Source organism: Apodemus sylvaticus, chromosome 3, assembly GCF_947179515.1.
Source record: "Apodemus sylvaticus chromosome 3, mApoSyl1.1, whole genome shotgun sequence".
Lineage (NCBI taxonomy): Eukaryota > Metazoa > Chordata > Mammalia > Rodentia > Muridae > Apodemus > Apodemus sylvaticus.
The window spans coordinates 133058727-133083106 of NC_067474.1; the positions used below are offsets into that span (position 1 = coordinate 133058727).

At 53.6% G+C, this 24380-nt stretch overlaps 1 protein-coding gene across 1 annotated transcript in view; it reads right to left on the reverse strand.

The window, feature by feature from the left end:
* Positions 1 to 24059, reverse strand: part of Ptprf (protein tyrosine phosphatase receptor type F) — an 82390-nt gene extending 58331 nt beyond the window's left edge. Inside the window, exons 1-5 of the mRNA XM_052177165.1 lie at positions 23941 to 24059; positions 17495 to 17574; positions 10282 to 10421; positions 2454 to 2599; positions 2137 to 2278 (exon numbers count right to left, since the gene is read on the reverse strand). Of these exons, the coding sequence (XP_052033125.1) occupies positions 2137 to 2278; positions 2454 to 2599; positions 10282 to 10372 (379 nt within the window). The 5' untranslated portion in view covers positions 10373 to 10421; positions 17495 to 17574; positions 23941 to 24059. The remainder of the gene's footprint in view (positions 1 to 2136; positions 2279 to 2453; positions 2600 to 10281; positions 10422 to 17494; positions 17575 to 23940) is intronic.
* Between the last annotated feature and the right edge of the window lie 321 nt (positions 24060 to 24380).

Below are 24380 nucleotides of genomic sequence, written 5' to 3' on the forward strand. Positions count from 1 at the left end.
GCAGAAATCCTTTCTCCTGGGTCACAAATTGGAGGTCAGAAATGACCAGAAGGAACCTCTGAGCCAGTGATTTCAGCTCAGTGCTAACTGTCTGCCCCCTGTCCCCAAATGGAATGGATAGTGGGGTTAGCATAACCCAGTGACACCAAGCAGCAGCAGCTCAGGGTGCAAGCTTCAGAACAGACTCTGAGATCTGGGATGGGTAAAACTCCACACTGGCTTGCACAGTGGGTATAATATCCTGGATCCCAGATGGAACAAATGAGGCCCAGAGTCCCTGTCTTAAGCCGTTTTCATCTATGGCCCCTCTACCGAGGAGGGCCTAACACAGCTCTATTAGAACCCATTGGTTCACACAAGACACACAGATGCAAGGATTACTGAATGGATGCATGTGTGAACACATAAAGCCAAAGCATAAAAATGGCCAATGTGAAAAGATGTTCAACTGCTCTTGTAATCAAAGAAATGCAAATTAAATTGAGATGCCATTTTTTGCCTATTAACTTGGCAAAGTTTTTTTTTTTTTTTAATGGTAATTTCTACTGCTGGTGAAGATGTGCAGAGAAGAGGCCCTCTTATGCCCTTCCTGGTAAGAATATAAACAGACACAATCTTCTAGCAATATTGAAGGCTTTAGAATGCATGTGCCCTTTGACTTAGCAATTCTACTCTATGAACCTAGACTCAGGAAATGATCAGCAAAGCCTTAGTATCTTCGAGGACACATGTGATACCTTACTTACAAAGGCTGAAAGCTGAGAACATATGCACCCAACAAAAAGGGAATAGCTAAATAAATTAGGGTGACAGCTTACCCACATCCATTAAAAACAAAGGTGCAAATAACGGCAAAAAGAAAAAAAATCTTCACAATATATTTTTTTAGGCAGGCTGGGGAGGTGGCTCAGTTACAAAGCTGCTGAGCACGCAGGAAGACCTGAGTTCAGTTTCCTAGCAAAGCTGGAAGCTGGGTATGGAAGCGAGGGCCTGGGTCCCAAATGCTGGGCAGGCAGGCAGACAGAGGTAGATTCTTAGAGCTCACTGGCCACTAGGCTAGCCAAATAGGTGAGCTCCCAGTTCAGCAAGTGAGCTTGTCTGAAAAGCCCTGGGTTTGCCCTCTAGCTGGAAAAAAACAAAAAACAAAAATCCCCAAAGTTACCGACCAGTGTGTGATCACTATTCTGTTTATATATATTAATACAAATATACATACGTGTATACAAAACATACACACAGAAAATGGGACACCAAGAAATAACCAATAACAAGAGGGGTAGGATAGTAAGAGATTATTATTTCCCCCTCCGCGCTATCCTATGCGCCTCAATTTTTAACAGTGAACAGATATCGGTATTGCATTTAAAAATGAAAGCAACAATCAATATGGTATTTTGAAAACGCACATTCAGATTCATGTATCCATTGTGGTCAAGGTTTGATCATGTCACTTCCCACCCTATTTGTGACTTTCTACGTCCTCAAGAAAGGGCTCGTTCCTCAGCCCGATCCTCCAGCCTCAGTGAATTTCTCTCGCCCCCTCTCCGTGTTCTCCACTCTCCAGACGCCACTTGAAAAGTCTCAAATTGACCACTCAGAGTTCTGGAAGCTCTGCTCCCCTTTACACCCTGGGCCTTGGCAAAGGCCTCGAAGCAAAGTGTCCACGTTCCTTACAGAATTTACCGGACACTGACTGAAGGTAGCATATATCAAGTGACATTCTGGGCTTAACGGCAGCTCAAAGAAAGAGGGTGAATGAATAACCGAATGAACTAGCCACCAAATGAGACGAGACACTAAACTTCACGGGGAGTCCAGCTCCAGCTCTTCCATCAGGGCACCAGGAGTACACTGCCAGCGAGCCAGTGACTGCCAGGTTCACTGCCACCGTCACATAACCCCAGGGCCACAGAGCTGCAGCCCCACCCCTCCAGCCTGACCCAGACCCAAGGGAGCAATGGCCCAGCACAGCAGCAGATCACACAGCTGGCAAGCTCACTACTGGCTCCGATGCAGACCTGTGACCTTGGCCTGTTGAGCACTGACTCGCACCCACCCCAGGACAGCCAGTCCTGGTGGGCCCTGCCCACACCTCTGTCTACCTGGCCACCATGCCGTGTCCCCCTCGGCACACACCTTCAAGCACTGACAGTTTGGCACTGGTGTTGATCTCGCCGAGACTGTTGGTGGCTGTGCACTCATAAATGGCCTCGTCTCGCTGCACCCGTAATGGCTGGATCCGCAGCACGGACCCTGCTCCGTCGTCAAACTCAATTACCTGTCACAGGACAGATGTGGTCACAGTCTGTTAGGGGTGTGGGGATCTACTATAGTTTTCCTCACATCCCCAAAAGGCCCTTGAGAGAGACTAAGAAGAACAAGAGAGAAAGGCCAAACTGAGAGCGGGCCAACCCTAAAGCCTGCCCGGCCCTCCCAGCCAGTCCCGGACGAACCTCAAAGCGCTGGGAGCTGACTTTCTTCCCCTTCTTCATCCACGTGATTCGAGGCTTGGGTTCTCCTGTGGCTTGGCACACAAAGGAGGCCACCCCTCCCGACAGCCCAGTCTGGTCCTCGGGGACCTTAACAAAGACAGGTTTGCCTGGAAGAGACAGAGATACTAAATCAAATGGCACGATCACATCAGGCATGGCCAATGCTACAGGTGGCAAGACTTGGGGGCAAGGGGGCAAGAAAGACTTAGAGAAAACAATAATAATACCTAACTTTTATATAGTGCTTAATAAGTGCCGAGCCCTGTTCAAAGAGCGGAACCCCTGTAACTCTTTGAAGCTGAGGAGGTGGGTGCTATAATTACCATTTACAGAGAGGAAATCAAGGTGTGGGGAGGTCAAGAGATTTGTCCAATGGGACGCAGCGGGTCAGGAGCGGAGTCTGGAGTCGGCCCCGCCTCTGTTTGTCTCTGGCTCCTGGTCATTCCAAGCTCCAGGGATAACAAAAAAATCAAAAAGGTACTGGGGAACAGCTTTCTGGGAAGAGCCTCAATCTCTCCAGGAGATATTCTATCTACTCTAAGCCTTAGGCAGACCCTAGACTCCTCCTCTTCCCTACCCCTACATTCCAACAGCCCCAGAGGCCTGGACATTCCAGCTCCCGAGAGCTCTGGATGACTTCCCAGAGGATGCTTTCCTGTAACTCCCTGCTCCCACCCCTGCCCCCACTGGCTTGGCAACTGCCTTCTTGTAGCATGGGCAGCTCCTGAGGTCCTACTCTAGAGGAGGACAGGGGTTCAGCCAATGCCTTGCCATACCCTGGTTTAAATGCCAGGGCTGACCCACAGCCTCTTATCCCTCCATGTCCCAACACTAGGGTCACAGCCCCAAGAAACCTGGCTCACTGAGACTAAGCAATGCCTTGTTATCCATTCCCTGTTAATCAGGCCGCTGCGCGGCTCCAGGAAGCCAGTGCCTTGGGAACAGGCCCGTCAGGTGACCACCTGCTTGTTACCCATCAGCTCAGGCTCAGGTTGGGCCCTGGCAGAAACATAGCCACTGTGCACCAGGTACTTTAGGTCACTTCTTGCACAATCAGTGTCTCCACTTTCTAGGCTGAAAGACCAAGTCACATGACCAGAGTCACATAGCCAGTGAGTACCGACACATTTGGGATCCAAATTTAGGCCCACCAGAGTCCAAAACACCTGACGTACACAGTTCATAGGAGACAGAGGACCTTGTCAAAGAGAACAGCCAGTGCTGGCAAAAGTCAGGCAAAAGAAGCAGAGGTGAGGTGGGGCCCAGTTGACTGTTAAAGTACGCTGTAACTAGGAAAGAGATGCCAGTTGGAAGAAGGTTTATAAATTCTTGGGAGTTTTATCTGTATTGATGTATACAAGCCTGCTTGTCTGTATGTATACCACACGCATGCAATGTTCACGGTGGCCAGAAGGGGACATGAGATCTTCTAGAACAGGAGGTGGCTGTGCACTGTCTGATGTGGGTGCTGGGAAGCAAACCCGGGTCTCTACAAGATCACTTGGGGCAAACACTCTTGGCCACTGAGCCAGCTCTCCAGCACCAATTCTGTTTTTTTGGTTTTGTTTTTAAGGACATGTGCCAGTGGCAGGCAGTCACTTGTTAGTGTCGCCAGTCCTTCGGGTCAATAGGTCAATAATCGCCCTCATTTTAGAGACAGGGAAACACATGCAAGTGGTGAAGGAACCAATGAGTCAAGTGTTCTGGGGAGGAGCTGGGGTTCACCCTTCATTCTAAATCCTAAACTCACTTTAAATAACCTGTGTCCTCCCCAGGAAGGAAACTCAGAGGACCCAGTGCAGGGGCGGGAAAGTCATGCGGGTGACCCAAAAGTTCTGAACTCCTTTCTGCCTCTACCGCCCCCAGCTGCCTCTGGAGAGAGGCGTGGCTCTTTCCTAGCTGTAGAATTTACAGAGCCTGCCACTGTGGCCTATACCTGCTTGAGAGGAAGAGTACTACTGAGGTCATCTCTTAGTCCCTCCCTCACCCCAGTAGCTTCCACCTCCCCATCTGCACTGCCACCACCTCATATTTCTTCTATAGGACAACTGGTTGGCTGAACTAGCTGATGGCCCTGCCTCCGTCACCCCCACCCCACCTCCTCTATTCTCTATTCTGAAGCCAGAGAACAAGCCTCCTCCTGATCAAATCTCTCTAAAGGCCTCCCACTGCTCTTTACAAAGAGTAAGCTCCCATCACCAGACAAAGCTCTGCCAGGTCTGACCCAACCACTCTCCCCAGAGTCCTGGCTTTAGAGCCCTGAATAAGCAATGCTCTCTGCTGCCTCAGGGCCTTTGCGTAAGCTGCACCTTCTGCTATGAGTCTCTTAGACTACCCCTTACCCACTAACCTCTTAAGTCACCTCTGAACATCATCATCTCAGAAAGCTATCCCCTATCCCCTCACCCCCATCAGCTCCCTCTGCCTCCCTCCCACAGTATGCCCACGGTCTCTGTATGCATGGAAGGCCACAGCCTTACAACCTTTTTTATGTTTAATAGTTGCTTCCCAAACAGACTGTAGCTCTGGGCAGATAGATTCCATGTCTGCCCTGTCTTCTACCCTGTCCCATTGTCTGACCAAGTTCCTGACACCCAGGGGTGCAGATCAGAGGAAGAAGAGGACAGAGGAAGGAATGTGAGGAGTGAGGAAGACCGGGGCCTCCCGTACTCCTTCCCTCTAGGCAAGAGAGAAACCTAAGGAGTAAGTGCCCCTCCAGGTCCTGCCTCAACGTGTCTGCAGTGAAACCAGAGACTGGAACCTGAAGAACCAGAAAGACTAGGAGTGTGCTGGGGTGGGGTGGGTGGGGCCTCCTGAGCCAAACAAAGAGCAGAGGCCGGGCAGGAGTCAGGTAGAGCAGCCAGAAGGAAGAGGCCTGGAAGCTGTGTGGGGGCTGGACTGTGCCCAAGGCCCGGGGCCATCAGGGAGGTACAACTACTCCTCTCCCTGGCAGGCTGGAGAAGAGCCAGGGTGCTGCCCAGGATCAGGCTTGCAGTGCTACTCCAAGGCCTTGCCTTGCTTTCTCCTAAGGGGACCCTCACAGAGGCCCAGGCTGCCTGGCTCTTCCTCATTCCAGAGCTCTAGCTAGCTTTTCTTTTGGATTTCCCTGTTGTTCCTCAGGAGACTTTCAGAGATCACAATCAAATCTTGTCTCTACACTGTCTCCCCAAATTTGTTCCTGCTAGCCTCTCTAAATCCCCCCTTTTCCATTTCAACAAGGATCTTGTTTTGTATGCACTTGCTTGGTCAAGCACTATGCTGGGAAGTTAGCTTGGCCTTACTCACTCCAGGCCTGCCTCTGTGTGTACCCTGTATTCCTCACTAGCCCCTCTTCCACACTGGGGAAGCCTGCCCTACACCCCAGTGCCAGCTGCAGTGCCAGGCAAGCAGGTAAAGCCAGGATACTGTGGCCAGTCTGCCCTGGGGGCCTTATCAGCTGGTGGTGTGTATGTGTGTGTACATGCGTGTGTATACGTGCCTTGGTGCACATGTGGAGGTCAGGGGAACCAGTTCTCTCCTTCCACTACGTAAAGTCCAGAGACAAAATAAAATGGCCTGGTGGTGAGTGCCTTTACTTGCTGAGCCATCTTGGTCTATGAACAAAACTTCTGAACCAGAAAACAGGGTGTCATCTGAACAAGCAAGGATCAGCTTTGTGTCACAGTTACCTGCTGTGTCACCCAGCCCTGTGGGCAGCTACTCACAGTCGGGTACCCTGGGTCATTCTTTACATGTCAACAGCTGACCCTGTTATGTGAGAGTAAGTCACCAAAGAGAGGGGCTGGCTCGGGCTAGAGGGAAGCACACCCCCTGGAGACACGCAGACATGCGACACTGCCAGAGACAGCTAAACTGGGCCACCTCCAAGAGGGCTCCACAGGGAGACTGATTGCTATTTTGTGCCTCCCCTGAGGGGCACATATACACGGGCACATAAACAGCGTTGCACATGGAGGAAGAAGCGCACACGGCACTTTGGGACCATGAGGGCAGGGGAGCTGCTGGAGAGGTGATTTCCCAGGCCCTGAGTGGCTAGTGAGCTGGGGAGTCGGTTAATGAGCTCCTGTGACTGCCTCTGGCGACGTTCCCCAGCCCTGTCCACTCAAGGGCAATCCTAGCTCCAGGAGGCTAACAGGGGGAGAACTTAATAGGTGCCAGGTGCCTTGCCCATGTGACCCTGGTTAACCTTTACAGGTAGGAGTGATTACCCCTGTTGTGCAATAGGAAAACAGGCTCAGAGAAAGCGCTTGTGACGGAAGCTCCAGAGGGCGGGGCCTAGACGGGCCACCCATAAGCATGGGGGTGGGGGTGGGGCTGCCACGGTCCAAGGCAGGGGTTTTGGAGGAGGAGAAATGGGAAGAGACACACATACTTTTCAGTCCCCTGCATCGCTGCTTCAAACCTCCGATCCCTTCAGCTACCAAGCACCTTGCTCAACTTTAATGCCTGCAAATAACCTGGTCATAACCAGGACCCAGCATGCACCTGGTCTTGGGGGATCCTGTCGCTGGCCTGTGCTGTCTTCAGGCCTCACTCTGGCTTTCTCATAAGCTCGTAAGACCAGGGGTATGACTCTTTCTGCCAGTCTCATTTCTTCATTGGGCAATACTCTGTCAGCAAATGCCCACTCATCTTCAGGGGCCCTCAATTCCAGGAAGCCTCTCAAGATATTCAGGCTACTGCCTGTGCCAGCGCTGCCCCAACCTGCCCCCACTGTTCTGTTAGCTCACAGACTTGTGCCCAGCGTGGTGGGTTCTATGTTGTGATGGGGCTGGGCAGACTCTTTCTCTCCTAACAAGTACCACATGAGATCAACAGAAACCTGTCTGAGGACTGGACCAAGCCCACCTCTATGCCCACATCCACATATATCTTCCCTCCCCGAGAAGGCACAAACCCCTGGGGTGGGGAGCTGAGCTGAGGGAGGTTCAGAAGTGTGCGTGCATGCAAGCATGCGTGCGTCCCTTTGTACCCAGGTCTCCACTGGAGCTGACTAGGCGTCAACGCTAGGCCTCCAGGCTAACTCTTGGCAGCTGCTTCTCTCCCCAGCAGCCCTCCTCTCCCCTCTGAGGCCAGGGCCCCCATTCATTTGTCTCGTTAAGAGGCCTATAGAAACACATTTGTCCACTCTGCGCTTCACTGCTCTCTCTGGTCGTCAATTCTCTGGGGGCCCCCCGGCCCTGCCTTCTGCAGCAACCCTGTCCGTGTCTGGCTGCTTGCCCCTAGTGAGAAGTCTCCCAAGTTCAGTCTAAGCCTAGCCACCATGGGGGGAGACTGAAAAGATGAGAGCAGTTTAAAGGTAGGGTAGGAGGGGCAGGCCCTGACTCCTGAGGTTGGCTGACCACAGCCCCTAGCTGATGGCTCTTGGCCTCGGACAGTGCTTAAGTCACAGTACCTGGGGGTCCACCCTTAGCTGAGGCAGGTTCCCGCCTCTCACTCGGTTCCCACAATCAAGTCCCTGCTTGGTCTCTGTAACCACATTACTAAGGAGCCAGCAGGAAGATTCCTGGAAATCTGCCCGAAAAGCAGCTTCAGCTCCCGGCTTCATGGCGGTCAGGACTGTCCTGCCCCCTTTATGTATACACCAACCCCCTCTAGACCCTGAGCTGGAAATGTCTGAACTCCCAGGACTCCCAGCCTCCAGGGCAGACAGACCAGGGCAAAATGCCACCAGAGCACGCTATGAGGACTGCAGAGGGCCAGAGCATGACTACACTGCTACAGGAAGTCATGACAGCTGAGTCAGATCTGGTCATGTAGAGGGAGGGAAAACGTACCCCCCACACACACCTTGTTTGTTTTTGGAGATAGTCACGTAGCCCAGGCTTGTCTTCAAGTTACTACATAGCCAAGATCCTCTAGAACTCTTAATCCTCCCGCTTCTACCTCTCAAACGCTAGGAATACAGGCCCGCGTCATCACACCTGACCACAGAAGTGGAGCTACAAAGCACGAAGGAGGCCTGGACATGGGAGCTCTGTGCAGCCGGAGGAGAGAACATGGCGGGTCCCGGGGAAGAGGGACAGTGAAGGGTAGGGTAGCAGAGAGTCAGACACTCAAGCTCACCCTGCAGGCAGTTGGGGAGTGAAGAGGTGCAACCTGACTCCCACTGTGGAGTAGAGAATGGGTTCAGAGGACAGGGACTGGAGGCAGGGAAACCCCTAGAAGGTTTCCTGATGCACAAACTCAAGCAGAAGCCGAAGGAGGCTTGGCAGAAGGGGGCAGGGAGAGTGAAGTGGATACATTCCAAAGACACTCAGAAGCTAGAGGCCGCAGAACCTGGAGGCAGATCACACGTGGAATGAAAGGGAGAGAGAAGCTGAGAGAAGGCCCAGCTTTCTGACTCGGTGACCAGGTGGATAGTAATGCCGGTCACAGAGAGAAAACTGGGGGGCAGACAGGACGGTGGGACTGAGGGGTGCAGGCTGGGGAGTGCTGGGTTAGAGGGAAGATGGGGAAGTCAGTTGTTCTCCTAGGCCTCACTGTTTCTCAAAACTCAGTGGCACATCTCCCCTGTTGTCTGGGCCCTGAGACGGAGAAGAATGACAACACCATCTGAGGGCCACTGACTACCCAATGGCAGTCACACCTCGGGTGCTGGGCCCCAGGATCCCCTCCCTTTCCTGCCCCTGCAGCTCCAAGCTCTCTCCCATCAGCCCCAGCCAGGCCTAAGGGTCACCCTGACATCCCCCCTTCTAAAGTTTTCCACCTGACTTTCTTCTAGACCCCTAGCCCTGCACCCCACTGGCTAGACTCTCCAGAGAAAGGCCCTCTCCCTCCCATTCTCCCTTATGCAGGGCCCAGCCTCTGAGGACAAAGGGAGGTGCTCCAGGGCCACCCTCTTCTATAACTGGCTCCTGAATTATTAATGAGCCTTTTAGATAGAGCCCTGGTGGGACAAGGCTCTTGTCTAGAGACCCGGAGGGGATAGAAGGATCCCTATGGCCTACTGTCCTGGGGCCTGACCCCTGGGTTGGCCCTGGACTGCCTCTGGGTTCAGGACTGGCTGGGAATAGCCCCTTCCCCCCAAGGGACCTCAGCTCCGACCTTGCCCCTCCCCCCAGTCTGCAGATTGGCTAAGCCTGTCCTGTGCTCCGCCTCCTTCCAGCAACCAAGCAGTGGTAACCATGGTGACAGGGCGGGCTATGGCCAGTCTTATAGTGCCAGGCAGGGGGAAGGGCAGCAGCAGGGAAGAGACCAAAGTTCAGAGTTGGATTGGAGTAGGGGACAAATCGTCCCCCCAACACACAAACACACACTCACTTTCATTCCCTGCCCCCTCTCTCCTTCCTGCAAGCCAAGTGACACAGTCCTTCCCCATTTTCCAGGGATTGCAGGCCTGCCTCAGGGAAGGATATGGGTAACTGAGCTTCTGAGTCCTCCCTGGACCTGTGGACGTGAGGTACCCTGCTTCCTTCTACTCAGGGCCTTCTACAGAGATCTGCAATGTGGACGCAGCACATGCCTGTGCCTGTCACACAAAGATCACATGAATCCAAGACACGGCTCCCCAGCTCTGTATAACAGGGTCACGCTTAGACAGGCACCACTCTGCAGAGCCTAAGGGGTACCCAGGTGCTCAGCAGGCTGGTCAGAGGAAGTAGAAGCAGCTACTCCTCGAAGAGGGCTTTCCTAGTGCGGGTCTCTAGGGCAGGAGGACTACAGGGTTATCTATGGTCATCCTGTTTCTTTTTCCTGAGACCTAGTCCGGTATTGCATTCTAGAGACCTGCTGGGAGGTAAGTCACTTTCCAACACGGTGTATCTGTCGGATGAGGAGTCAGACTTACTGTCGCCATGAGCACCTGCCATCAAACCAAGCATCACGAGGGCAGGCACGAGGGGCACCATCCTCCTCCCTGGGGCTGGTTCAGGGGCCATCCAGGGTTCTAGCTCCACAGCCAGTCGCAGCCCAAGGCAATCAATCCTCCTGTAATGCAGAGAAGGGCAGGGCAATTAGCCAGTGTCCCCTGAGTTCCCACTGCTCACATGCTCCTCTGCCCCCACCCCCAACCACCCTCACTGCCCATTCGGAGTTCAGCAGACCCACACAGGACTATGCAACGGCTACCCAAGCTCCCTCACCACTGAAGGAAACCATCCTATGGGAAGAGTGCAGAGTCCTTCAGGGCATCCTCTAAGCGCCAGGAGGGGGAAGAAAGCTAGTTAGAAACTAGCGAAAGGGTGGTCCATTCCAGATCTTGAGTTTCCAACTTAACCATTAAGGGGATGGGGGCAGGGAAATGGAGTCAAAGACACATACAGTTTGGGACAAAAACCAAACAAAACCAAGACAGAGACAGGAACAGGGAGCAGTCAAGTAGTTTTACAGTCTCAGGACATCTTAGACCATGGGATATCCTGGTGCTCTTCTTCAGAAAGCAAGTGGCCAGACCCCAGGACACTCAGCAAAGGCCCCAGTACACAGACTTAGCAGTAGTTGCTTCCACGTCGTCAGAGGCTCACAGCCAAAGCCACAACCCGTCAGGGCTCGCCAGGACTGCTCTCTACAATTTACAGTTGCCCTGCCTGGTCACTCTCAACCTACCCAATTCCCACAGCACCTTCCTGTCCCAAAGACAAACAAACCACTGAGCGTCTAGAGTCCGAGCTTCAGCACCCCTTGCTCCTGGTGTCCAGAGCAGGGGGGAGGGCTGTGCCTGGGCTAGCCGGAGCCCTCCAGACCTTGCTCTCGCTCCTGTCCACATGCCTTTCCCATTCTGCAAACACATGCGGAAGCCTTTCAGTGGCCACACTATGTACCCAGGGGTGAGCTTCTAAAGGTTCCTGTTCCATGTTGCCTGCCTGGGGACCTAGGTGACATGCAGCAGGGCCCATCAATCCTGCCGCTGCCACAAACCGGCCACCTGCGCATGGCCAGGCTTCACCCATGCTCTGAAAATACAACAAGGTCTAATGGACGAGTGCATTGGACACGTCTCAGTATAGCTGGACCTTTGCTACCTTGTGGGTTCTTTTCTCTTCCACCCTTCTTACCATCCCCTTTTCTTCCACACTTTCATCCTCTTAGCATAGGAGAGAAAAAAGGGTAGGGGGGAAAGGGGGAAACATTATCATTAGACAGCTTCCTGCTGAATAGGGTAGGGTATGAAGCTCCTTGGGGCAAGTTTGATCTTCACAGTCAAGACATCTAATTTCTTCTCATTCCTTCTTTGCACCCAACTACTTAACAACCAAACAACAACCAATAACCCATCCCGCCTTTCCAAATATTAATACCCTCTGAAAAATTCCCCGATTTCTAAGCATCATACAATCACAGAAACTATCTGCCAATGCAGAAATCACACCCCTGCTAGAGCATGAGGCAAATCACTGTCAGCCGCCGTGGACCATCTGAAGCCGCCCCATAGCCCACATCCGGGATTAAAACAAAAACATGCCCACAAAAACCCTACAACTGCCAACTTGGGATCCCATGGGGACCCCCCCCCCAAAGTGAGAGGACAGGAGAACAGGAGGGGTGCAACACAGCCATGGCTCTGCTCCTCCCTGGGACTTGACCCCTCATCTGAACTTAGGACAGTCCAGATCATGAGGTGACTGGGCAAAGGTAAGGCAGGCGGGGCTGTGACGTGAGCCGGGCTAGAGTCGCTGGGAAGGGGAGACATCCCTGCCTCAGAAGCTTACCCAACCTGTAGGGAAAGGGTAAGTGGCACGAGAGTGACATTAAAGGGACAGGACAGAGTCCCACACTACTCATTCCAGGCTGGGAATTCCTCCAAGGGACCAGAGAGCTGAGGTGGTTCAGTCCACACTGAGGCCATACACTGCCATGTCAGGACGGGGTCTGTACTGTTAAAGTCTTATCTGGGCTTATTTATCACAGCACCATGATTATCTTAGTGTGGCCATTGAGACGCCAGGTGGCCTGGCCAGGTTACCATGGGAACAGTGTCCTCAGGTAGGACTCTAGCTTTGGTACCATTACCCAGGGTACAATTCAGAAGGGTGACACCCCACAGGTCAGGCAGAGTGTTCCGGGCAGGTCTCATGAGTGAGTTTAACTTCTGTGCTCGGGCATTCCAAGCACACTTCCCCACCCCCAGCACAGACACCATATGGACATAATCTTCAGCACAAGTATCATGGGGACATATCTCCCTGGTACGGACATAAAGGGATGAACAGAATAGATGTTACACAGCACAAAAATGCACAGCACAGTCATCATGGGACAAAATTCCCCAGTACAATTACAGAGCTTTAATCCCCTGTAGCTGCCTTAGTATAGCAATCACAGCACATTAACTCCCAGGTGCAGACATCGTGGTAACAGCGTCTGGTCCAGACATCATGTGGGGGTACACAGAGGGTACAGACATCTGCGGGTACAGCTGCCTCATGAGGATATCACAGGGATGCTCACAGAGGTGTCACAGACACGAGGGGGGGGGCTGATATTAACTATTAAATAGGAACAAAACTCCTCTCAGTAAAGCCACCATAGTGTCTCATTCCCAGGACAGGCAAGCGAAAATGTGGCCACAAGTGTTATCTGAGCCCAATCTCCAGGATAGCAAAGGCCGGTGCTCTTACTTGGGGATTCAAGATGGCCTGTGTATGTCAGGTAGAGTGTTCAGAATACTGTGTACACTTCCACAGTATAGTACATAGGCAGCTGAGTTGAAAATAGGGGCCAGAGAGATGGCTCAGAGTTAAAGGCGCTGGCTGCCCGAGGACTTGCATTAGATTCCCAGCACCTGCATGATGGCTTACAACTGTCTAACTCCAGTTCCAGAAGATCCAATGCCCTCCTCTGCCCTCTGTGGGCACCAGACACATGGTACACAGACCTGCAGGAAGGCAGGCAGACACTCATACACATGATATATTTAAACCTCTTTTTTTTCGGTTGAAAATCTAGACATTCCCCCAAAAGAGAGTTGCTCCCAGTAATCCTTGAATACAAGGCCACCGACAACTAGAAACACCAGGAGACCCCAGGGACAAACAGGGAACTGCTCTGGCAACCATACAGTCTCCCCAGGCAGGGCCTCTCCCTCTCAGCAACTCCCACCCCTGGACTCTGGGCACAGAGCCTGCCCCTGGGGTCAGCTCCAGGGCCTCCTCCCTCACCAGAGGAGAGGTGAGCAGCCCTGGGTCCCAGGCTTTGGTTAAGTCTAGATGTTGGACCTGCCCACACCCTGGTCTCCAGGTCCTCTGCAGACCAAGTCTGCCTCGTGTACCCGCCCAATACAGCGGTGCTCAGAACGACAGTCACTCCACCAACATGGACGGGTGAGTTTGTGCCTGGGACAATTCAGAGAGCATCAAGGCCCCAAGCCTGCGGGCACTCAAGCCCATCTGTGAATTGTACTGCAGACCATCGGTTCCACTGAACTGACATACTTGGTCAGGAAAACAATTACGTGGCATACGATATTATAGGATATAATTGAGTATAATTTTTCTACATTCAGAATGGCTTTGATATATCTTTTTTCCTTACTACACCACTGTAAAGCTGCCAACTGCCCTTTCTTAGGAAGAAATGTCCTTTATTCTCAAATTTTGTCCTTGGTGCTAAAATATCCTTTCTTGTATGAAGTGATAGGGACAGCAGATAGCAGTTGTTTTTTTTATAATGTCCTTACTTGGCAAAAAAAAAAAAAAAAAAACAAAACAAAAAACTGCTAACCCCCTGTCTGGCCCTGAGCACTTTTGGAAACTGAACTGTGTGTGAAACCAAAGAGCCTGGGAACCACACTGCTCGGAGGAAAAGGGATCAGCAGGCTCAACAACAAGCCACAGGAGTCGTGGATGTGTCTCATGGAAAATGCGTGTCACTTCCATGAGGTTCACCCTAACCATCCCTGCCAGGGCCAAAGAGGACCCCCCAAGAGACCATGTGACGCCAGGACCAAGGGATTCCGGGATGGAAAACAGCTGGGACCATTCTCAAGGCCCCCTCATGAATATGCAAACACAGATTGATTTGTTTCCCGTGGGCATGAGTTATTATTCACAAATATTAATTAGTCTCCAAATACCACCTGTTCCTCTAGCCTCCCCCACCACTCCTCTTCAGGCCAGGACCCTGGCTCCCAGGAGACTGGAGGCCAAACACGGCCATGGGCAGAAGAAGGAGCCTCTGAAGTTCCACAGTATGCTCAGTCAGAGCTTAAGCGACAAGATGCACACCGGGCTGGGAGAGCTGAGAGCTGTTCATCTCCTAACCTGTGGCGGCAGCTACCAAGCCCTTTTGTCACGTCCTGGATAGTTCACCGTGTGGTACTGCAGCAGCAGCAACAGCAGCCACGGAGGCAGAAGCCGGCCTTGTCACACTTGGGAAGGGAAAACCAACCTGTTTCCAACTCTCACCAAACCAATCGCTAGATTATGATGGGAATAAATCACAGCCTTATCCTTGACCCCGGCCCAGAGGTAGCTGGCAGGAAGGAGCCTGAGACAGTCTTACCGTCTCCAGCCAGGAACAACATGCCCTCCCACTCCAGTATTAGGGATACTCTGACTACACTGAGGCCCCCTTTGTAGCCCTCAGCTTCTGCATGTCTGGGGAGTCAAAGGGGAAACCACGAGTGTCAAAATCTCTGTGAGTGGCAGCCAAGAACCTAACAGGGGCCTCGTTATGAAACAAACAAAAATCAGAATAGATTGCTTTCTACAGCTACAACCCCTCAGTCTTTTCCTTGTGGGTGTGGGGTGCGATCCCTTAGATTAATGTTCATCATCTTTACTGCCTTCTCTTGCCCAAGCCACTATCCACTTCAGAACCAGGTTCAAGTGGTCCATAAACACATCTTCCAAGTGACTGCCCCTAGGTTTCCAGATTGTACAGTTTAGTGAAATCACAGAAGTGATACAAACCAGTGGTTCTCAGTCCAGGGTGACTCTGCCCTGCCACAGGACATGAGGTAATGTCTGGAGACATCTTTGTTAGGACTGGGGATGGTACTAGCTAGCAACGAATGGGAAGAATCCCGGGATACTTGAGGCATCTTACAACATCAGGTCAGCCCCACAAAGAACTTTCACCTTGTCTAGAAAGTTCACAGTATCACAACTGAGAAACCCTGACAGATGACAGCGCTCAGCCTACAGGCTGACCTTGCTCTAGAACCCAGTCCCTAAGAATCACTTACCCTTCAACCACAGGCAGTCCTATCCTAACCTACCTGACGTTCACATCAGCACCTTCCTGGTCTGTAGACTCTCAAAGCATCTCTCTCTACCCTCAAATTAACTCGGCCTCCAGGACAGGAGGCCCCATACACACCCCATCTCCACCCTCCAGACAAGCCATTAACAATCCCAGAGCACAAAGGGCTCTTCTTTCCCAGCCTCTTCTGGACTTCTAAGCAGATGAGGCCCATCACCTGAGGACGGGCAGAAGGGCGCATGGTACCCTTTCCCCCATTCTCCCCGCTGACCTTTCCTGTCCATGGCGGCCCCTTTTGTCCTTCTGCATAACCTCACTGCCCGTTTCATCAAGTGCGACTACTCACAGCACCCGCGTTCCTCTCCATCTAGACCAGATCCATTTCTTTTTCTTTTTTTTTTTTTAAAATGTATTTGTTATAATTGTGTGCGGTTATGCAGGGGTCAGAGGACAACTCTGTGGAGTCAATTCTCTGCTTCCACGTTTACCACTGGGTTCTGGGAATGGAACTTGGGCTGTTGGGCAGCAAGAACATTTACCTGCGGAGCCTCTTCAGTGGCTCAGATCAATCCTTGTCACGGCTCCCTCTGTTTAACCATCTATCTAGAACTGTTCAATGACCAGGGTGAGGGCCAGGAGGCAGGGGTCTTGCCTTTGAGAAGCTTACTGAGAAAGGCCCACCAAGCTCAGGGACACCCTGTTAGCTAGGTCAGCAAATCCTTGGAGGCCCTTTCTTCACTCTAAACACCCGACTTGTGGGGAAGTTTGAAATCGCCCCTCGTTTATCCCAACTGTCCCCCAGCCCCTCAGAGGGCACCCTGCCTTCCGTCCCTTCCTTCCAGTTCATCCTGAACACAAGCCATTGGTGCCTTCAGCTCTCAAAAATACAAAAACCTGGGGCTGGAGAGATGGCTTACCAGTTAAGAGTGCTTTAAAGCTCTTGTTGGGAACCCAGGTTCAGTTCCCACTACCCACATGGATGGGGGCTCACCCCACTCTGTAACGGATCCAACCCCCTCTTCTGCCGCCATGAGTACCAGGCATACACATGGTATATATACATATGTGTAGGCAAATACACCCATAAAATAAAAATAATTGGTTTTTTTGTTTGTTTGTTTGTTTGTTTGTTTATATGCTTGCCTGTTGTTTTGAGACAGGGTTTCTCTGTGTAGCCCTGGCTGTCCTGGAACTCACTCTGGAGACCAGGCTGGCCTCAAACTCAGAGATCTGCCTGCCTCTGCCTCCTAAGTACTAGGATTAAAGGTGTGCACCACCACTGCCCGCTTTAAATGCAAATCTAATCACATCCACGTTGTTTGCCCTGTCTGCTGCATGAGGCACCACTTGCCGGTGTTCCCTGAATGAAGTGACGGCTGGAAGAATCGCCCACCACGTAGACTCCTAACTAACTCCCCGACCTTGTTCCCTAGAGCTCCAGCCCACTGCCCTGAGTACCCTGCTCCTCCTCCCACACTCCTCAGCTGACAAGCAGTCTGTCTTCCATACAGAAACATGGTAAATGGAGAAGCAGGAAGACTGGTGTCATCTGGAAGCTTATTTCACACCTAGGGCAGCTGATGAACCTCACCATTCCCCACCTACCTCTGTCCCCCAGGCTAGCCAGACAGCCCCCCCCCTCACGTCCCACGTCCCACCCTCCACGGTGGCTGTCTTTCCCACTTCCCTAAATAACGCTCAGATCCCTTCTCTCCCTCAGACCACCCTAGCGTCTCTCACCACGTGCACACAGGGCATCCCATCCACAACTTTCTTTGGATCTCACAGCAAAATCTAAGTCATTTATCCCGGCCCACAGCCGCCCCTGCAGCCCTGGCCACACTCTGGGGCGCACTCACCGGGTCTCTGCTTGCTTATTCCAGTCACTCTCGCTGGGCAGTCAGCACTGAGGGCAGGGCACCAGGGCCTCCGCTCCTTCCTGGACAGGGACGAAAAGAAGAAAAAAACATTAAGAATTTCATCAAAGCAGAATATAAACTGACAGAGACAGATTCTTGAAACTCACTGTTTATACAGGGGAAAGGAAAAGCAGGTTACAGATCTGCTGGGGCTGGCTGATCCCCATTTAGTAAAAATATCCATCCGGTCGCTTCGCTGCATTTGTTTGATGTTCCCTAAGCACCTACTATGTGTCTGCCCATCTGTCTACTTCCCTACACCCATGAGCGACACAGACCAAGTCTCCAACCATGGCCAGGTCAGACCATGGGTCTGAATTCCGCAGCCATCCTGGAGGAGAGCAGTCGCCCACCTACCTCAGAAACCCCACCTTCCGGTTTCTCATCTCACTAGGCTGCCACACGAACACCCTCTTCCAATCTGCCAGTGTGCCCTACTTTCTCCTGTCTCGAAGCCCTGCCCATGCTGACCAGTTACCACTCAGAGTTCAGATCCAACACTTCTCAGGGAAGCCTTCCATGACGTCAAGTTCATGCCTGGACTTTGCCTCAAAGCAGTGGCCACAAACGTATTTATTTACTTAGATGACTGAGTCACTGAACTAAGCTCAGCAGACACATGGGGCACACTTGCCTGGCTCGGCTCACTATTCCCAGTGCCCAGCGGGAACCCAGCACATAGTAGGTGCTCAGTTAACACATGGTGAGAACGTGAGTTCACCAGCCCAGCCAGGAGGACACGCCCCAAAGCACATACACCAGCCTTCAAAGAAGCTTCAGGAGCAATATTTATTTTTGACTTTCTGCTTCTCTATAATTTCTAAAATGAAGGTGTGCCCCTAGATGCCTCCTCCACGGGCACACATGGTGCGTCAGAGCCCTGCCCCTTCCATATAAAACCATTACTGAGCTCTCATTAGCGCTGTGCATGGTCCTGGTGGGGCAGAGCTTAGCCATCTCATCACCACTAGCCCAGCTACTCTGCTGGTGCCCACTGGAGGCACACTGCAGCCCATTCGGGGCTCCTTCTGGGCCTCACCCCACACTCCAGTCCTGACACCTGACTCTTCTCTGAACAGGAACCTGTGATGTGATGTGAGGGAGAGGGTGTGGGAACACCCTCACTGGCCCAGGACTGGTGCTCATCACCATCACCATCCACACACTAACAACTTCCACACACACGTCTGACCTTGCTTTCACCTTTTATTTAGATTGATCCGATGTGTTTTGCATGAATTAGTTATGTGTACCATCTGTGTACACGTGTGACAATCAAGTTCAGAAGAGGGCATTAGATCTCCTGGAACTGGAGTTATGGATGGCTGTGAGCCACCATGTGGGTGCTAAGGACCAAACCCCGGGCATCTGCAAGAGCAGCCGGAGCTCCTAACTGCTGAGCTATCTCTCTAGCCTTTGTCCTCACTTTAGTCTGGTCACCTTTCAAAAGTCAGGGAATCTTCTTAGGTAAAAAAGACACCGCCTCACCTAGACCTCCCCAACCCAGCCTCTAGAGACCCACCCAACCCCTGCCAGACCAGAACCAAAGGCCCTGGGCCTCAGGATGTCAGTATGGACTTCCTACCCCCAGTCCACGGCATTTCTCCACAACATTCCCAGTGGCCACCGCTCCTGCAGCAGGCTGCCAAGCAGGTCTGGCCAGAGAAACCGGCTTCTGAGTTGCAAACTCAAAGGCCCGTTTGTCTGGAGATGCCTGCCCAGCCTCACAATGCTTGCCGTGGGGCTGTTAGCACCACCGTTGCTCAGGAACCCAAGCAGAGGAGTAGTGTTCAAGGCACCCCATAGTGTCGCACCCCATAGTGTCACGCCCCATAAGCCAGCAGCACTGGGCCTCCTGACAGGCCCTATCTATCTGAAGGGAAGCATACATCCAAAATGCCCATGAGGCAGGTCTCTGAAACACACAGGACCTCAAGGCTACTAAGACCCCAGCGAACACAGAACAGACCATGGCAATATTCTAGAACAGTGCTCTGTGGCTTGATCCTCCACACCAGGCCAGGATCAAAGAGTCCCAACACTGACTATCAAGTCACCTTCACTCGACCACCAGCAGCGCCTACAGAACCACTCCAAACCCAAAAGGGGACAAAGCCTAGAACAGTCAGGTTGGCCATCTACCAGAGAGCAAACCGGAATAGGCATCTGTAAGGCACACTAGGTCTAACTGGATAGGACTTCAGTGAGGGATCACGCTGGGTTCAAGCCAGAAAGGTCTCAGACCAGGCTTAGGTAGCAGTCATGAGCAAGATCACGTAGAAGGAAGGACCTTGCATCAACCTGGCTGGCCTTGGCTGGGCTCAGCGTCACCTGCCAGGCTGAAGCCCGGCCCACCAGTGGGACCAGGAACAAGTAGAAACCCAGAGCACAGACGGGGACTGAAGCAACCTCCAGGCAGCCCTGGGGCTGCACCACAAACAGTCCCAGAAGCAGCAGATAATACACAGCCAAGGAAAGAATCCTGAGTCCTCAGACCCAGAGGCCCAGAGCACAGAGATTTGGTGCATCTGGACCTCAGAGGCAAAAGCAGAACAAAGAATCTTGGGAGGAAGAGGGCATTTAACCACCAAGTAGCCCTTCCTCAAAATCTTCTCTAGCCTCCTCAAGAACTCTCTTCTCCAGGGCCCCACCTCCAGCCTTCTCATACCTACCTGTGCCCTGGAGGTCAAATACACTAGTACAAAACACAGTCGCAGCAGTGAACACGAGGCTGGGAGACAAGGCAGCTTCTCCCCCACCCCCGCCTGGTTGAGCACCCCACCAGTAAAGCCCCAGTCCAGAGCAGCCACGCTGGGACCTTTGCCTGGACTGCGTGTGTTTCCAAAGACAACTCTGTGACTTAGTGATTCCGACGGAGGAGTTTATTTTCAGCACAAACATCAAAACAACGGCTACCACTGAGCGCAGATACAGGATGTGAGGCCCTGTCCCAAACACTCTGTGCTTACCTTTAATCTGCCTAACAACCATACGGTGCATGCAGTTTTCTCAGGCCCATTTGAGAAATGAGGTTCAGAGATGGTTAGCAAGTTGTTCAAGGTCGAGTCAAACTCCAGCTGATCATAATGTGGGCTTCCTGGCCACTGCTGACAGTTGTCCTGCCTGAGAAGGCACCCCTAGGCCTCATGTAACTCCAGATGTCCTTCTTTGGCTTAGACACGAGCTTCATACTAAACCTCTTCACCAAAACACGAGGCCTTCAAAGACAGCACGGGGCCTGAGCTCAACATCCACCCAGCCTTCACCTTTCCTCCCCAGGACCCTAGTTCAGGACCCTCCCTCCCTCCACATCCCACCAACCACACTGTTCTGTCAAATATGCTTTCTCCGTGGCCTAGTGCTCCTCCCCGCCAAGCTAGCTTTCTCTCACCTGACTTTCTGCACACAGCATCCTTCTCACTCGGAATCCCGTCTCCACCCAGAACTTTCCATAGCCCAGAACCATCTTCTAGGAAAGCCATCTGGCTGTAGCGTGACCCACGGTCTCCACCCAAACCTTAAGTTTCGGGCCTTTCCCCTCTGGGTTTTCAGAAGTCACAAGTACCTCACAGAACATCCAAGGCTCTGTGAGCTGCTGTGACTCTGAGCACACCACAAAAGATAACATCTCTCCATCTTTACCTCATACTGTCTAAACTTTTTAATTAACTAATTAATTAATGTTGCAGTACCGGGAACTGAATCCAGGGCCCCGAGCATGCTAGGCAAGGGCTCACCCACTGCGTTATTTCCAGGGCTGCTCATACTCTCCCCACCCCCCATCCAAAGCAGCCTTTCTCTTTTTCAACCGGCAAACTCCTACTGATCTGTCAAAGCCCACTCCACAAAGCCCTTCCTTAGTCTCAGAGACTCATCTCACCTATGTGACCCTGGACCTCTGCCCTGTCACATAGGAACTGCTTCAGCTTCGGGTGACAGTTGCTTTATGTGGCTAACACTCACCTCAGCAGCTGCTGAGAGAGGCTTCCTTCTCTATACAGCTGCTAGTCCCACAGGAAGCAAGACTGCCAGGCCAACGGTGCCTAGCCCTGTGCCTGGCACACAGACAGCAATCAATAACAGGTTACTGACTCACTTTTGCCTTCCCACAAAGTGCCTGCTCCACACAGCCCGCAGTTCTCTTGGCTTCACACAGCAGCCCAGGGGCCCACCCTACACTTGATTATCATTCTACAGGCGACTGAACCCAAGACCCCACAAAGAGATTTCCTTGCTGTGTCACGCTGGAGCGTGCAGGGTGTTCAGGCTGGGGGCTACCTCCTCCCACTGAGGACCTCGAACTGACTCCCAGTACAAGTGACTGGGAAGAAGTAGAAAGAAAGCACAAAGCACCAGGGATAATAGCTTGCTACACATCAATACAACTCACAAGACAAGGTTTCCAGCCAGCCTACCCTTGCTGCAGTCCACCCCACCCCCAGCAAACTGCTTCTCCAGCACCCAGAACTAAGATCCTCTTCCCAGAGCCCTAAACACACAAGCTTGGACAGAGGGAAGGGGGTGCAGCTGCAAGAAGGAAGGAGAGAAGAATCCTATGAAAACTGTTGCCATTAAAGGAAGGGAAGAGGAACACTGTAACTCAAAGAAAAACCATGAAGAAACCGAATGAGAAAAGTCTGTGTAGAGCAAGGCCCCAGACTGAGTGTGCAGGCGCACAGGTGTGCGTGTGTGCAAGCACAGCAGGTTTCTGCAGGCGGGCTCCTCCTTGCAGGGAAGGTGAAGTGTGCTGGCAGAATGGAGGGTGAGCTGAGAACCAGAAGGTGGGGCCTACGGGTGTGTGGCCTGAGCCCTGGCTGAGAGCGAAGGCTTGTTCTGAAGGAGTCTTGGAGCCCTAGGCAGATTCACATAATCTGTAAAAACAGGGATTTTCACGCTCCCTGAAGCAAGAGTTAATATGGAGCCAAACAGAATCTCCCAGATTTCCTGTCAGACCTCTCCTCTGGATCCTATCAGATGCCCGGCTACCTCACAAGGATCCCAGACTGGGCCCTTTACCCAGGAACTACCTCTGTGCTTCCTTTGCCAGGCCTACCAACTATAAAATACTTTTCCATATTCCCAGGCCAGAGCCAGCACCAGGTCATCCAGGATACCACCCTGGTCCCTTCAGAAACACAAGTGGAACCTTTCTCAACAACAACCCTTGGTCATCCAGCATCACCAAGCCGGCCCACCTGCTCTCAGGGTGGTCCTCCCTCCCATTCCACAGCTCGGGGCAGGTAGGGCTCCCACCCCACCTGCTCCAACTCAGGGGCCCTGCAGAGGGAGGGGGTGAAATGGGGAGGAGAGCTAGCCCCTCCCCCTCCCGGGGTAGAAGAACCAGAGGGGCCGCATTCCAGAGAAGTGGGGGAGGGGGCCTGACAGAGGGGGATTCAGAGACACCAAGCAGAGAGACACCTAAGGAGGGAGCTACAGAGACATGGAGGCACAGAGGCCCGGGGAGAGGGAACAGGGACACCCGGGGAGAGGGAACACGGAGACCCGGGGAGAGGGAACACGGAGACCTGGAGAAAGGGAACACGGAGACCCGGGGAAAGGGAACACGGAGACCTGGGGAAAGAGGACAGGAAGACCAGGGAGAAAGAACCGGAGAACACGGAGACAGGGAAGAGAGACCCATGGCTGGACAAGCTGGGACCGCAGGGAGTAAGAACGGGAGGGAGTGAGCGACACAGGGAGCCGGAGACACCTAGGGAAGCGGAGAAAGGCGCCGAGACGAAGACGCGGGTGCAGAGACTGGGGACCGGGCACACCCGAACGGGACGGGACGGGGCGGGACGCTGGGAGGCGACTGAGTGAACTTTCGGAGCGGGTCCGAGCGCACCCGTCCTCCCGGGACGAGCCGCTCTGGGGCCTCGAGGGCGCTGCTCGGGGTGGGGGTTGGGACCGCCCGGCCGGCCCCTCCCCGGCCCGCGCTCCGCACGGGGAGCAGGGAAGGGGGGCTCGCAACTCACGCCCCGCTCGTCCCGGGGCCGCACGTGCGCCCGCTTGCCCGCGAGACCCGGCGTCGGCTGCGGCTCTTCCGCCGGCGGGGAGGGGGCGCCGTGGGACGGGGAGGGAGGCGGCCTGGACCCGCCCGGGGCTGGCGGGGGAGGCTGAAGGCCGCCCCCGGAGCGCGACCGCGGCGGGTGGGGAACCGGGCGCCCACCGGCGCGGGGAAACTTTGCACGGGGGGTGCGGGCTGCGGCTCAGGTGCGGCGGGGGCTCGGTCGAGATCGCGGGCGCGGCAGGTGGGGGCGCGGCCGGGCCTTCGGGCGCCCCCGGGCCCGCCCCCGGCTCAGCTCCGTGGACGCGGGGGCAGGGTGGAGATGGCGCGGAAGGGCCGCGCATCGAGGGGCCCGAAGGGGGATCTGGGGGTCACTCACCGCCTCTCCGGGGGCCGTCGGTCTGCATGTCCCCCCTCGAGCCGCTGAGGCCGCCGTTCTCAGTCAGCCGCTGCCGCCGTCGCCCGCTCCCGCCACCGCCACCACCTCCACCGCCGCCGGAGCAGGAGCCGGAGCCGGAGCCGGAGCTGGAGCCGGAGCCGCCGCCTCTGCCGCCGCCGCCACCGCTCCCGCGCCAGCTCCAGCCGCGCGCGCCCGCCCGCCCGCGCCCGCGTCCCTGCCCCTGCCGCGCGCGTCCCCGGCGCCGCCCCTCCCCTCGTGCACTCTCGCTTAGAGAGGAGTGGAGCTGTAGGCCCAACGAGGCTGCAGACCAACCCCAAGTCTAAACCGCCTGGAACGCCAAAATTGAGCTTAAACCTCAGAAATGAGCGTGGATAGACCCAAACTCTGACACAAAAGTCCAGACCCTCCCAAAGCCTCAC